We start from the raw sequence: 16,537 nt of genomic DNA, 5'->3' as shown, positions 1-16,537 counted from the left end.
GTTGTGAAACTATGATGTGCAAGAAATCTCCGAGCTAGATGTTGTAGTTCTCTAGAAACTTCTATTGCACGCTCAGCCTGGGACACCCTGTATACTTACTGTCATTACTCGCTGACGAGTATTTGATTATCCGTTCATAATCCAATGAACGCTTGATCATAAAACTTTTTGATAATCTCTATACTATACCTAATTTTTAAAGATTTTAAATTATTTTTTAGGAATTTATCTAAATTCATATCGCTAACGTAACCTGACAACTAAGGCAAAAACATTCTTATCAACTAAAGTATTTTGCAGCAGTTTCTAATCAGGAGTGGTGCATGTTTGCTTCTGAACTGCTAATTTTCGTGTTAAATCCATAGGTTAAATCAGAAGTTTTACAAAATAATCAGTAAGTTTAGATACTAATTTTATTCAAATTTAGTTCCCATAATAAAAAAAAGGGCTAATATGTTTTAACTATTTAAGTATTTATGTATATAAATAAGTTCGCTATAATATTTTTCATTGACTGTGTAAATATTTGAATGTGTAGATGTAAACATAATAGATATATTATGAAATAAGATTACATGACAGTACCTATATAAAAAATGAAGAGCAAACTAAATTCAACATACGCTGATGTCATAAGCTCAAAAAAATATATTATCAGGCCAGGGATAATCCTTACTTGTTATAAACTTAAGTAATAAGATCAATTTATTTAATATCTCAAAGTATAAAAAGTTTTAATGATCTAAATGATTATTATTTATTTCACTAACTAATGTATCAATATTTACACTGATATTTTCTTTTGATAATGTAAGTGAAAATCTCATAACTTTTTTAAACACTGTTTAGACCAGGGTAAACCACGGAAAAATATACTAGGTGCGTCTCAAAAGTGGCTCACCCCTATAACTTTTTTATTTTTTCAGATAAAACAACGAGATTTGGTATGTTAGTATATGACATAAATTAGGATTGATTGACGTACTCAATTGTTTTCTGTCAATTCCTGTTTCACCGGAAATAACTACAACTTTTGATTTTAAATGGCACCCTCGGTATTTTTTTACTTTATTCGATAGAAAATGACATTCTGAATCGAATGACATATCATATACAAACTTTTGACGTATTCGCTCAAAAACAAATTGCATTTTAAATTTCAATCTAGAGTGCCATGGCTGTGTTAAAAAAAACTAATTTTTAATCAAGGAGCCTTGGAAAAATAGATTTGATCGTCTAATGTTTTTTGTGTCTTGTCCTGGCCGGTTAAAAGATGCCCAAATCGTATTTTTAATCATATCTCAATTTTTTCAAATGGAACGAGGGTGGCTCATTAGCATATTTGGAAAAAGCATTTTTTTACGAATAGGTAATTTGATATCCCGACACATTTAGTATTTCCAGTCAAATTTTCTTTATGAACCGCAGGTTACAATGTCAAATAAACCATATGCAAAAATGTCAAAGTTAACATATGATATGTCATTCTATTCAGAGTGTCATTTTCTATCGAATAAAGTAAAAAATACCGAGGGTGCCATTTAAAAATCAAAAGTTGTAGTCATTTCCGGTGAAACTGGAAGTGACTGAAAACAATTGAATATGTCAATCAATCCAGATTTATGTCATATATTAACATACCAAATGTCGATGTTTTATCTGAAAAAATAAAAAAGTTATAGGGGTTGAGCCACTTTTGAGACGCACCCGGTATACAGGCCGAGTGCCTATGGTGCGACTATTTTGAAACAAAAGGTGCAAACTAGTTTACTCTACAATCAGTTTCCAACTAAAGTGAAACTGCTGCACGCACATGGATGCAACTCATTCTGGATCAGTTTCAATCAGATAGTGTAGCAGCTCAATAAAAAAAATACAATGTCAAAATCCGAATATTGAATATCAGATGACCATCATTAATTATCATAAATACCGCAAACAATGCAGGACTCATAGAGAGTACTGGGTCCATCCATACACATATGCTTTCTCTATCGCATCTTTCTTGGAGTTTCCCAAAAAGTTTATAATTATAGAGTTCTTCGTATTTCTCAACCTCTCCGACAAATTTTGTGCTCAGTTCTTCACTTTCTCAATCACCCGTTTTGAAATATATAAAATAACCCCGTGGAAATTACTTAAATACGGACAACTTTAAAATTGCAACGCAACTGCGGCCGCGGAAAATGGTCGCTAACAACAGATTTGTGACTGATTGCAAACTAGTTCCATTCGAATCGATTCGTGTGCGGCTTCACACTGCTATACGTTACCGAGGATGCAAAATAGTTGCAAGTTCAACCAATTTGCGACTTTTGCCACAAAACAGTCGCACTATGCACTGTGGGCGCTGGCTCTAAAATCAGTAAACCTAACCTAACCGTAGTGATGCGTTTATCCGAATTACAGACATTTTAGGTGACAGCTAGCTATATCAAAAAGAAGGAAATTCGTAGGATACCTAAAGGCGAATTCTCGCGACTAGTGTACTTGGCAAGTACTCCAGTATTTGCGTACTTGGCAAATGTACTATCTTTTGTAAACAACATTTTTTTACAACAAGCTTGGCGCTCACGCACGCGGCGCGAAGAGTAACAAATAAATGCACAAGTAAACCGCTGACACGAAGTACTAATTGCCAAGTACATGCCAATAACAAATGTTTGTACAAGTACACAAGTCGTCAGAGTCCGCCTTTGACTCTGACGACAATTTTAGGGTGTGATCCTCATATGTTTTTAAGACAAAAGTTTATATGAACATGGGGTCTAAATAAATAGGGTAGGTACTTTCTTGCTGATGTACACCGTGTCAAAAATTTAAAAAAATCGAATTTCTTGCTTAAAATAAATAGCACGCCACTGCTTTTTTTCGAAAAACATGTTTTTTTTTTCATTTTTAGTACCATTTAAACAAAATTGATTAAAAATAACTATTTTATTTTGTAGATTTTGTTGCAGTGGCGAAATACCCATATAGGATTTTTTGGAGAAAATTGATCTCGTGTTTTTCTTCTCCAAACCAAACCTCTGTACTCCGTATATTTCTACTTTATACGATAGAAAATGACAATCTCAATAGAATGACATATCATATGTCAACTTTTGACATTTTCGGATAATATGGTTTATTTGAAATTGTAACATACGGTTCATAACGACAATGTGACTCGAAATATCAAGTGTTTGGTACAAAATTATTCGTATTTTTTTTCCAAATATGCAAATGAGCCACTTATTCCATTTGAAAAAATTGGCATATGATTAAAAATACGATTTGGGCATTTTTTAACCCACCAGGACAAGACACGAAAAACATTAGACAATGCAATCTATTTAAGGCTCCTTGTTTAAAAATTAGTGTTTTTAACACAGCCATGGCAGTCTAGATTGAAATTTAAAATACGATTTTTTTGAGCAAAAATGTCAAAAGTTGACATATGATATATCATTCTACTCAGAGTGTCATTTTCTATCGAATAAACCAGAAATATACCTACCGTCGGTCGGTGCTATTTAAAAATCAATAGTTTTTCGTTGAAACAGAAAGTGACCAAAAACAATTGAATACGTCAATCAATTCTAATTTATGTCATATACTAACATACCAAATTTCGTTTTTTATCTAAAAAATTAAAAGAGTTAGGGGTGAGTCACTTTCAAGATGCACCCGGTATAGAAAAAACAACAACCGCGGACTAAGATTGAACGAAGAGAAGAATTTTGAAGTACCTTTAAGTGAAATTTTATTGTTAAAGTAGCATAAATATACTTAGTTGTTATGTTAACATGTTAACTATTGAGGGGAGGGGCAGGTAGGGTATTCGCCCAGTTTCAATATTTCGACTGACGACTCGTGTAAGATGTTTCCTAATTAGTCTATAAAATTTTAGGGTGTGATCCTCATATGTTTTTAAGACAAAAGTTTATATGAACATGGGGTCTAAATAAATAGGGTAGGTACTTTCTTGCTGATGTACACCGTGTCAAAAATTTAAAAAAATTGAATTTCTTGCTTAAAATAAATAGCACGCCACTGCCTTTTTTCGAAAAAAACATGTTTTTTTTGATTTTTAGTACCATTTAAACAAAATTGATTAAAAATAACTATTTTATTTTGTAGATTTTGTTGCAGTGGCGAAATACCCATATAGGATTTTTTGGAGAAAATTGATCTCGTGTTTTTCTTGTACATTGAAACATTGAAAAATTAAATCAACTACATAGGTACAGAGCCCGGCAATAGTGCGGCGGATATCTGTAGCTTCTATATAATAACAAACTTAGGAATTCTGAATAAGTGCAAACTTAAAGTATGTATTAGAATATATTTCAGGAAAATATTTTAACTCCTATAGGGCGGCTCAAAAAATGTGAGTGGATCGGGACGATGTTTGGATTCCTTTCAGATCACTGTACATAATCCTAAGAAATGAGTAAATATATTTCGATAGTTTCAGAGATAAGTATTAATAAATAAATAAAAAATATATATTTTTCAGCCTTTCTTAAAGAAAAATATTAAAAATACAAGAACTGTCCTGAAATCCAAACTATATTAGATACCTATTTACTTTAGATGGCCTGTATATATATATATATATATATATATATATATATATATATATATATATATATATATAGGTACTTACTTTGCTATAAATATGGTAATCGTAAATCATACAGAATGTTCAAAATTCTGCCAAACTTTCTAAAATATAAAATAATTTTTTCTTCGTTTTTTAACACCCTGTATATTATTTTTTCAATCTATGTATGATTAAAAAAAAGTTTGAAAACATTTTTTGTATATAAAGTATTTTGACAAAAATTTTAACAGTTTTGCAGATATTCGCGGTTTTATATTTCATACGGCATTTTCCACAGTAAATTTTTATCAAAGACACCCAATGATTTTTCTCTTGTATTTTACCGTTGAAAGAGCCATATGAAATATTACTGCATATATCTGCGAAACCATTAAACATTCTGAAATACAAAAAATGTTCATTTTTTAAGTCTCCATCTAATAAAAAATAATATACAGAATGTTCCATCTAAAAAATCGAAGGAAAATTATTTTATATTTTAGAAAGTTTGGCATAGAATTTTGAACATCCATTTACGATTACCATATTTATAGCAAATTAAGTACAGACCATCCAAAGTAAATATCTAATATACTTTTGATTTCAGGACAGTTCTTGTATTTTTAATATTTTTTTTTAAGGAAGGCTGAAAAATATAATTTTTATATTTATTTATTGATATCTCTGAAACTATCGAAATATATTTACTCATATCTTAGGATTATGTAAAGTGATCTGAAAGAAAACCAAAAATATAATAATATACAGAGTGTTCAATCTAAAAAATATCATCCCGATCCACTCACTATTTTATGAGCCACCCTATAGAAGTTAAAATATTTTCCTGAAATACATCCTAGTACATACTTTAAACAAAATTCCCAAGTTTTTTATTCCAGGAGCTACAGATGCCCGACGTACCCTATACATAATCTGTATATCTCAAAATCGCTAGAAAACGAGCATACACAACACAAAGTGGGCTTTTAGTTGATGTTTTTTTCTCGAAAACTGTTCGATGTACAAGAAGAACTCAAGAGATCAATTTTGTTTAAAAACTAGTCATTTTAATCAAATAAATAAAACCTAACCAATCCAAAATCAATATCAAATAACCCAGGGGTGCGTGCCACTGGTTCAAACAGAAAAACAACAGTTAATGGGAAAAACTTTTATACGGTATAATCGAAAAAATACGGTATCATAAGTTGGATTGGAAATAAACATCAATGCATATAATTTGACTTATAAATTTGACCCCATATAATTAATAATTTGACTCAATATAATTTTGACTTATAAAATGACAGCGATCTTCATTTCATCGTTGACGCCTTTTTTCGATCATATTGTAACTAGACACCGCGCACGCCAAATATATGAAAATATCCAAAGGAGTTTCCGACATATTGCAAGAAATTCGAAATTTTTAAATTTGGTCACCCTGTAGATTAGAAAGAAAGTACTTTACGTACATGTTCGTATAAACTTTTTTCTTAAAAACATACACGGAATCATATACTAAAATTTTTAGACTACCTAGAGGCTAGGAGACACCCGGTTAATTTAAAAAAAATATTAAGTTTATTGGGTTATTTTTAGTTACTATGTAATTTTTAAGAGCGACCAGAATCAGTGGCAATGACCGAAAGTTGCGGGGTAGCCAAAAATTTGTAGTTACGCCACTGAAAGCAACGTTAATGAAATAAATAACTTTTTGAAGATATTCATTTAGTTAATTAAGAACTTATTTTTTATTTATAGTTATTCATACTACCAACACTATCTGTATGAAAATAATGTCGATAACTTTTATTTTTAATCGATTTTTTGGCTTGTGTACGACCGAAAAAATAACGTTGTCAGAATTGGGTTGGAAATTAAGATCCCTTATTTAATATGTAAAATTTTATAGTGAATATTATCGATAGTCGTTTCCAAGCCAATTTGACGCCGTTCTATCATACGGCATTTATCACAATAAATCGACGTATCGTATATAAATAAAGTCGATGCTTTAAAAAGTATTAGAGCGTTAGTGGGTATTTTTTAAGAGCCCAAACCAGAATTCGAATTCTATTTTTGCCCGCCCCCGGCTCGCGGACCCGAAATAATCAACCGTTTGGGGCCATGAGGCGGCCGCCATCGCTCGCCTTATTCAGACTAGAAAGTGACGAATACGATTAAGAACATTAAGAAAACTCGCGGCTCTCGGACTGTCCATATAAGTATAAGATTTAGCAGACGTGGGAGAAGCTGCCGAACAAGCCATCGCTGACGTTATGCAGCAGCGTTTAACCGGCGAAGTATAACCTGTTCGCCCAGCCTAACGTTACAAGCTATAATAACATTATTTTATTACGACCACGACTGCTGAACCGATCGCACGCGCCGCGCTTTATTTTTTTACTTTTCTGTTTGTTTTGTGTCAAACTCTCTACATTCTACCTTTTTCATTTATAGTGACTAACGCGAGTGCCTTTTCCAACGATGACTGTGAACAAAAACACCAAGACATCCAGCAAAAAGAAAAGCACTGCCACCAGCAGTAGCACCACCAGCACAAACGCCGTGCAACAGAAGTCTTCCAAAAGCTCCAAAGTAGTGTCTTCCTCCAGTAAATCTACCGCGGGAGAAGCCTTATCAAAATCCTCGTCCGCTTCAAGCCTGAAAATATCAGACGTCTCACATCTGCCGATAAACGCTAACGTGGTATCCTACACAGTTACCGAAGTGCTTCCCACAGGTACAGGTGAGAAAATAACTATGTATGGTGAACAGGGCGCTACTTCCACAGAATACAGACATTTTGTTGCACAAGACACGTCAGCAGCTTCCACATCTCATTCCACATCCATCCAGCAAATCAGTTCGACCCTAAACGAATCCACCTCAAATTTATCATGTGCTTCAGGGTCCACATACACCGTCACAGAACCAAGGGAAGAATACAAACTGACCTACAACAAAAACGATTCGGGATGGAACGGAAAATTTGTTCTGGAGGAACCACAAAGCACAAAAAACAAAAAGACTGGTAGTAAACAAATCGTTAAAGATGGAGGGACGGTGGTGGAACAGAGTTCAACATCCACCTCGCATCAACAAAGCTCTTCCACAGCAAAAAGTTCCTCCAGTAGTTACGCCGTGGAGATTGTAGATGGAAAAGAAAAAATTATCGATCAAAAACACCACGAATCTGCGCACGGGCAGTCGTCGAGCAACGACGAATATTTAGCTTCAAAATCAGGCACCAACATCACTCCAGAGGTTCACTACAAACAACAGGCTAAAGAAAGCTCAACCAGGTATGATACCGCAGTGCCTGAACTAAGACAACCTAAGGGTCATACAACGGAATCTGTGAGGGAGGTCCATCAAGTAGGGGACAACGTCTCTTCTTCTCAGAGTCAGGTACGTGATAATGTGCCAATGCAAATTAGCCATGACAGTAAAAATACTTTAAGAGATAAAACAAAAGATTTTATTACTAGCGAGAAAATAGATACTAATATTAATAGCAGCAGAACTCTAGCGGATAGTAATATTAGTAACAAAACCAGCAAAAAAGCATCGACATCATCGACAAGACATAGTAAAAGTGAGAATTTAGTTGATAATAGTACAAGTTCCATAAATAAAACATCTAAACAGAGCAAAAGCGAAAACGTTGCTACATCAAAAAACTTAGGTCAAACTGAAACCATCACCACTACCTATACTTACTACGATTCAAAAGGAAACGTCATCAAAACAGAAACAGATGTGGATACTCATAACATTCCCGGATCCTTAACTTCAGAACGAAATGTTTCCAGTAACAATATCCAGAAAGACGACCATTCTGATCAGTCCAAAAGAACCACTTACTATGTGGATGAAAACCACGTGGATACAAACAAAATTCGATCAAGTCAAACTTCGACCGATTCAAAAAACTTCTACGGACACAGTGTCGATTCAAAAGGCACTGTGGTAAGTAACGTCTACGATTCTAAGGCTGTACAGAATACCATCGGAACTAAAGGGAAAGTCATCATCGACCAAACCAGCGAATCAAAGGATGTTGTTTATTCCAATGATAGGAATTATGGAAAGACTGGATGGAATGGGCAGTTTACGTACGAAAAACCTCAAGAAGGTCCGAGACAGTCCCCCTCCCCTGTTCGGAAAACGACAGGCCCAGGTGAATCAAGTCCGCAAGGCAGAAAGCCTGGAGAGAGATCGCCAGTGAGAAAACCTGAAGAAACTGGTAGAAAACCTAAAGAAACTGGTAAAAAACCTCCGTCTGATCAGTCTCCTTCCAGGAAACCCAAGGACGAATCAAAAACGACCGTTTACGTCGACGAAAACTACGTGGATACTAGCAAGATCCGTAGGGCTCAAACCTCAACAGATTCCAAGAACTTTTATGGTCATACTGTTGACTCTAGGGATACGGTTGTGGAAAACGTCTATGACTCTAAAGCTACACAAAACACTATTGGAACTAGCGGAAAGGTTTTGCGTGATCATACAATAGATTCCAGCGACGTGGTTTATTCCTATGATCGAAATTATGGAAAAACTGGATGGAACGGAAAATTCACCTACGAACAACCTCAACAGCCTAAGAAACCTGAAGATCGGAAGTCACCAGAAAAGAAACCTACACGAACAGATTCTCCGTCAAGGAAAACAACTGATAAACGCCCTGAGAGTTCCCCAACAAGAAAATCTCCAAGCGAAAGGCCTGCAGCTGGTAAACCATCTGTAGATAAACCTAGACGTCCTGAAGGGTCTCCTTCTAGGAAAGGACCAAAAGGTCCTAAGGACACAAAAGATTTTTTATCCACAGAAATAACGGAGAATATCAACCAGTTCACAGACGTAGTAAATGTTAGTGATGTAACTGACTCCAAAACAACCATTAGCAGGGATTCCAAAACTTTCATTGATAATAAGTTTGTTAGTACATCGGACAGTACAATTGTAAGCGAGAATTACGTAATTATCGACGGACAGAAAGTGCCTAAAGGTAAAACAACTGCATCTGGACCGAAGCAGCCAGAGACTGACTCCAAAACTGTAGTAGAAAGTTTTGAATCCGTTACAAAATCCTCCGACTGCAAGACCTCTGTTACGAAAGATGCTCAAACGTTTGAGGATAAACAAAGTTCCTTTGAACACTATACCACTCACGATTCCTGGGATAGTTCTAAAGGACCAAAAAAGCCTATAGAATCCAAACCTAAAGGTCCCAAAACGCCCAAGGATACGACAAATGTAGTAGAAATAATATCAGATGTCAGTTCGATAACTGATAACAAATTCATTGATACAAAATCGTCTGTGACCGAGGCTGTTCATGTATCGACATCTTTGGACCAGAAAATCACCAGCGAGAATGTTTCGAAGACTGATGTACGGTATGACACGAAAATAGACAAAAAATTCACAGATGTGAAGACTGTAGATTCGGTGGATCATGTGAACAAGACCTTTATTCAGGAAAACATCCTCGACATAAAAGATATTGTAAGTAAAACGAAAATAATTTTACTCTAGGGCACTTTATTAATAATATTATGTTTTTCTTCAGAACGAGGTGGAAAATATTACCAACATAAAGAAAACAACCGACAATAAGGTGATAAACATCGTGAAAACCATCAAAGAAAAGCCGGAGCCTGCAAAACTGAAGGTTCCATTAAAGGAGCAGTGTATATGTGAATTATGTACTTGCGGGTAAGTTTATTTATATCTTTTAAATTCTTAATATTATGTATATTCTACAAAACGACCGAAAAAAACGGCGTCAGAGATGGCTTCGAAATGAAGATCGCTGTCATTTTATATGTAAAATTGTATGGGAAATGACGCCGTTTTTTCCCCATCACACGGTATTTATTTTGCAACATAAAAAAGACGCGATATATGGTAGGTTTATTTGATTTGTTAAATATCTTATTAAAGACCTTGTAGAAATAAATTTACACGAAGAAAAATAATTCTTAAAGTACGTATCTATATTAGCTCCAATATTTTTTTTAAAAAATAAGACCATTGAATTTGTAAAAAATCTTCAATATAATTTTATATATACCATAAGATTGAAAAAATGGCGTCATAGTAGCTTTAGTCTGAGACATTAAAAAACGGCCTGAAGGAAATTATCAGTGAATGTAAATAATAACAATAAAATTTCTATTTTTGAAATTTTTATCATATAGTTCAGAGTATCCAAATATATTGAACACTGATATACAGGGTGTTTCAAAGAACATGTGCCATCTCTCGTGATTCCTCACGTAAAAATAAGATTTCTTTTTTATATCAACATAGATCCGATTCTGCTTTGTTTTGTAGCTACGGGGTGTTAAAGCCTTAATTTCTTTGGATTTATTATAATTTTCTTCCAAGTGCTCTTAGCTATTCGAATTAAAATTTGAGGGTAAAAATTATTATAAGTGCGACATATTTTAAAAAAGTGTCGACACATTCACCAGGGACGTGCATATGGGTTATCACTGGAATATTTTTATAAAAAAAAATCATGTGCGCCACTGACTTTTATTTCGCTTGTTGGCAAAATTGTGTAGATTGTTTAATGCTGATTAAAAGTTGTCTCTTGATATTTAGTCGATTTCGATCTCCTTGATTTTGGTTTGGTTTGGTTTGGAGATAAATAAGAGAGAGAAAAAAATGAGATATATTTTTTTTGATATCATTCATTAGCCAAGGGATAAATAGATACTCATTGATTCGTAATTCCTCATCAAAAAATATGAAAAAAGTTCCTATAAACATGGGAACGGAAATGAATAGTTTTGAGGCAAGACAACAGATCTTAAAGCTTTTTTTAAAAAAAATTGGTCTTTTGTAATTATCTTAAATATCATTATTTTTTATTGAAATTTGTAGCACTAAACATCAGTGTTATAAATTTTAATAACGTTTAATAATAAATTAGATTAAATAAATAATTTATTAATCTTATTTTTATTTTAATTTTATTAATTATTGTAATTAATAAAATTGCATCTCAGCAAGGCGATCGAAATCGAGAATTCTCTCAAGATACAATTTTTAATCGGCATTAAACGGTTTAAGCAATTTTGTTAACAAGCGAAATAAAAGTCAGTGGCGCACATGCTTTTTTCAGAAAAATATTCCAGTGATAACCCATATGCACGTCCCTGGTGAATATGTCGACACTTTTTAGCATTAAAGTATGTCGAATTTATAGTAACTTTTAAGCCTGGATCTCATTAGGCCACCCACCACGCGACGCCACGCTGTTCCACGTGAGCCCACGTGTTGCGACGTGGGAAAGATTGTACACATGAGATCTGGAGCAGACGAATTGTCCATCACACGTGTGATAGCGTGCGATGGCGTGACGTGGGGTGGCATGTTGCCTAATGTGTACGCAATACATGTAATTAATCTAAAAACATACGCACATATCTTCATGACGTGGGGTAGCATGGCGTGGCGTGGCGTATTGGCTAAGGGAGTCCCGGTATTTTTCTCAAATTGTCATTCGAATCGCCAAAGGCACTTGGAAGAAAATTATAATAAATCAAAAAAATAAGACTTTAACTCACTGTAACTACGAAACAAAGCAGAATCGGACATGGAAAATGCTTCGTTTTGGAGATACAGGGTGTTTGGAGATACGGGTGATAAGAGTTTCATTTTTATTTCGATTTTTTCAAAATAATTTCTGAGCTAAGGCCGATATTTAGATGAAAATTGGTATCCGGGTGTTTTTTGACATGAGAAATTCGATTTTGATCAGTATGACTCTTATATGTAGGGGGCACCCCTACATATTTTTAGCTGTTTTGAAGAGTAATAACTTTTCGTCCGTACCTAAATTACACTATGTGTGAAAAAATATACATTTCCGTCATTTTTTACGTAAAAAAATATCTCTTTGCAAATATCACTACGAGTAATGTTCTCAAGATATTTGGAATCAAAATAGTGAATTCCTGTCATAATTGGCAAAAAATATGCATGTTGACTCGATAGTTACTAGTCTGAAATAATAAAGGAAATAATAAATTTGAAATATTTTTGTGTCAAAGATTTAACAGAAACTGTTTTATAGTATTTTTTCTAGAAAAAATCATGATTAGCTTAAAAAAATAAAAAGTTCCCAAATTTATAATTTCTAGTAAATCTAGTCAACATATTATATTATGTATTTTTTTGTCATTGATGATATGTATTGACTATTTTCATTCCAAATATCTTGAAAACGGTTGCTCGTAGCGATTTAGACATTATTTTCCTTAAAGGAATACGGAAATATATATTTTTTTCGCTCAGTAGTTTTATACAGGTACGGACGAAAAGTTATTGCTCTTAATACTCTTCAAATTAGTTAAAAAAAATGTAGGTGGTGCCCCATATAAGTAGACACATCGAAATAAAATTTCGCATGTCAAGAACTCACCAATTTTCCTCCATATATCGACATTAGTTTAGAAATTATTCGGAAAAAAACAAAATAAAAATGAACCTTCTACACCCTGTATCCCCGCAGCGAAGCATTTTAAGCCATAAATTTATATGAACTTTTTACTTATTTTATCTACAGAATTTACTTATTTTATCTACAGAATTACTTATTTTATCTACGGATCACCCTATAGATCAGTTTTTTCCTACGATCCGAGATATCCCTAGACCAAAGCACCCACGAGTTTAGAGCTCCCCTCCCCCCAATTAACCTTTCTGTCAGATATCTTTAAATATAACTATAACTAACTCAATTTGCCTGAGACAAATTTTAAAATAAATAAATTATGTTTTTGATTCGCCATTATCTTAGGCCATTATCAAATATCAAATATTTTGATTTTTATGAGCATTGTCTATTTTAAATTATATAACCACATACATATATATTTATCATTAGCATATCTCTCTAATTAGATCAAGCGAATCATTTTCAAGTTGTTCATTTTATAAATAGATATTACTAATAAACCAAAGGACCAGTGTACGGAAATAGATAATTAATACTAGACAAACCGAGAAACACCTTGTATGTTTGTAAACTTTAAAACTAGCACGAGTTGATTCCGAAAGTATAAAATGTAAAAAAAACAATACACGGTAGGTGACATCATCGACAAGAATACACACCTATTTGCCAATTTAGTGGAATGGCTATAACCAACGGTTGTAAAAGGTATTCACCAATCAGGCTCCATCAAGAACAGTTTTTAATGGGCATTCGGATTTCTTTTGAAATACAGAGTGACTCACGAAGATGCCGCGTTGGTGATATGTAATATATTATGTATAGAGTGACTAAAATAAATACAATAAATGCAATCATTGCAATCCCTATAAATAGTAAATTAATTATTTTTGTACTTATACTGTGTTCTTCCAATTTTTAATAAATTTAATATTTTATTTTTAAGAACTATTATTATTAACATTTTGAGAAAAATGCATTCTTCATAAAAAAAAATTGCTTGTTCTGAAATGGTTAATTCCGTTTATACTTTTCCCAATTTCCATATCGTTTTAGAGAAAATTAAAAAAACACATGAAAATATAGTTGAATTTTTTATTACATTCTTTGATAGATGGTTGTTAATTTTGATTAACCATATACAAACTACGTTATATTTATTGCTGTTGTTAAAGTATCATATTTTCCGATAACTATTATCACCTTTTCCGCAACATTGAACTATATTATATTGTCTTATTAGGAGTAAAATTATATTTTTGCGAGGCTGTCCGTTTGACAGACAGGAGAGGTACAAACAAATAATTTTTACTCCGGATCAGTGGCGGATACAAAGGGCATCCCATGAGGTCCGCCCCCCCCCCTAAGATCTATAAATAGGGTTAAATATTAGCTTTTTGGGTTAAAAATGGTGCCCTAAAAATCATATTCTACAATACTTTTTATTTGGTTCCCCCCTAAAAGAAATTTCTATATCCGCCTTTAAACGTAACAAATAATTTTTTAAATAATTTTAAACATTCCAAATAATATAAAAAGAAAAGTCTTCTAGTAATTATGTATCGGGAAACTATGGTTATGCTTGTTGAATTTGACACTTTATGTCAATTTAATATTTCTGACACAAAATTTAATGTATTTTCGTACTTTTATGCTTAGACCATGCTTAGACGTAAAAGTGCTTTACTGTTATGCCTAGACGATAAAATGACTTTTTTATATTGTCAATCACGTCGCAAAAACTAATACATTTGTGACGTTTGAAATAAAATTTGTGCTTGGGTAAAATTTTAAAACAGCAAAAAATATGACGTTAAATATAATTCTGTTAATAACAATCTATCAAAGAATGAAAACGAAAATTCCATTAGCATAGGAAAGCATTTTGATTTTTTAGGTCTTCTATATGAAAACTATATTTTCAGTTTTTTTTTTTATTTTCTCTAAAACGGTATGAAAATTGGGAAATGTATAAACGGGATTCATCATTTTAGAACAAGCGAAAATTTTTATAAAGAATGCATTTTTCTCAAAATGTCAATACTAAAAAATCTTGTAAAGACAATCCAGGGACATACACTGTATAGGTGAAAAGTATAAGTTGTCCATAATTCTATTTAATCATTATTTTTAATAAACGATGACAACACAGTAAAATATAAGAACAAATTTAAACTAATTCTCAATTGTTTATTTATAAATATGTTTATAAACTGTTAGTCAGGTTCAAAACTGTTAACCCTCTAAGCAAAAATAATAATAATTGTACTTTGAACTTTCTTATTTAAAACGGTGATTTTATGGAATTAAATTTACTGTAACAGTGTCCTTCATAAACAAATAAAGATAAAATGTATATTTTTAATTAGGAATATTCATTAGAACTTCTTATCAATGAAAAGTGACAAGGTAAATAATAAATAACAATGTACGGTTGTTTCTGAAATATCGTATTTTAAGTATTTTAATTGAAAATTTCAAATTTTTCAAAATTGGTAGTTCAAAATTTGTTGCAAATTTTATAATAACTTTTTTGAAATTTTCCATTTTTTTTTTAATTTTTTTAATTTTCTTGACGGTGACATATACAGGGTGTCCCAGAAATAAGTGCAAGTATTTTAACTGGTAGTACCTATAGTTCAACCCTAGAAACACGCCTATGAGTTTTTTTTTCGCGAAAAAAAAATTTGAAAATTCGAAATTTTTTGAAAAAACTTTTGGAATTGTTTTTAGTTTTTAGTTAAAAAACATAATTTCTTGATAATATGGCAAGAAAGGTATTAGATTAAATTTACAAGAAAGAAAATCCAGAAAAGATCCAGCGGTTCTCAAAATTTTAGCAAAAAATCATTTTTTTTTGGAAATTTTCAAATTAAAATAACTCCGTTATTTTGGACTTATTTGAAAAACGATAAAGAGAAAATATGTTTCTTTTGTCGAGATCTACCACCCCTTAAAATACTTGCACTTATTTCTGGGACACCCTGTATAATTTTACGGTTAAAATATGAAATAACTTTTCCTGTTTTTTTAAATAGTATATTATTTTTTCAATCGAGAATTAAAAATGAACATTTTTTTTGTATTTAGAGTACCTATTTTTAGGTACCTTTTCCACAGTTATTTTTTTATTAAAGTCACTCAATGTATCTCTGTTACGTATCTCTCTTATAATATACAGGGTGCTCCATTAAAAAAAAATATTTTATGTATAAAGTTTGGCGTAGAATTTTGAACAACCTGCATGATTTAAGATTACGATATTTATAACAAAGTAAGTGTAGACCATCAAAAGTAAATACCTAATATATTTTTGATTTCAGGATAGCTTTTGTATTTGTAATATTTTTTTAAGAAAGGCTGAAAAATATATATTTTTTTATTTATTTATAAGTATCTCTGAAACTATCGAAACTCATACCTTAGGATTATATAAAGTGATCTGAAAGGAAGCCAAAAATGCTTTAAAA

The 16,537-nt window shown here is 32.4% G+C and overlaps 1 protein-coding gene across 1 annotated transcript in view; it reads left to right on the top strand.

Annotated features, from left to right (window-relative positions):
* The first annotated feature begins 290 nt into the window (after positions 1-290).
* LOC115880747 (titin homolog) overlaps positions 291-16,537 on the top strand; it is a 63,753-nt gene continuing 47,506 nt past the window's right edge. The window contains exons 1-3 of the mRNA XM_030898030.1: positions 291-394; positions 7,052-10,105; positions 10,170-10,315. Of these exons, the coding sequence (XP_030753890.1) occupies positions 7,079-10,105; positions 10,170-10,315 (3,173 nt within the window). The 5' untranslated portion in view covers positions 291-394; positions 7,052-7,078. The remainder of the gene's footprint in view (positions 395-7,051; positions 10,106-10,169; positions 10,316-16,537) is intronic.

This window comes from Sitophilus oryzae, unplaced genomic scaffold (genome assembly GCF_002938485.1).
Source record: "Sitophilus oryzae breed Bouriz unplaced genomic scaffold, Soryzae_2.0 scaffold_1657_pilon_pilon, whole genome shotgun sequence".
NCBI classification, from domain to species: Eukaryota; Metazoa; Arthropoda; class Insecta; order Coleoptera; family Curculionidae; genus Sitophilus; species Sitophilus oryzae.
This window is presented reverse-complemented; position numbering and strand designations above follow the sequence as displayed.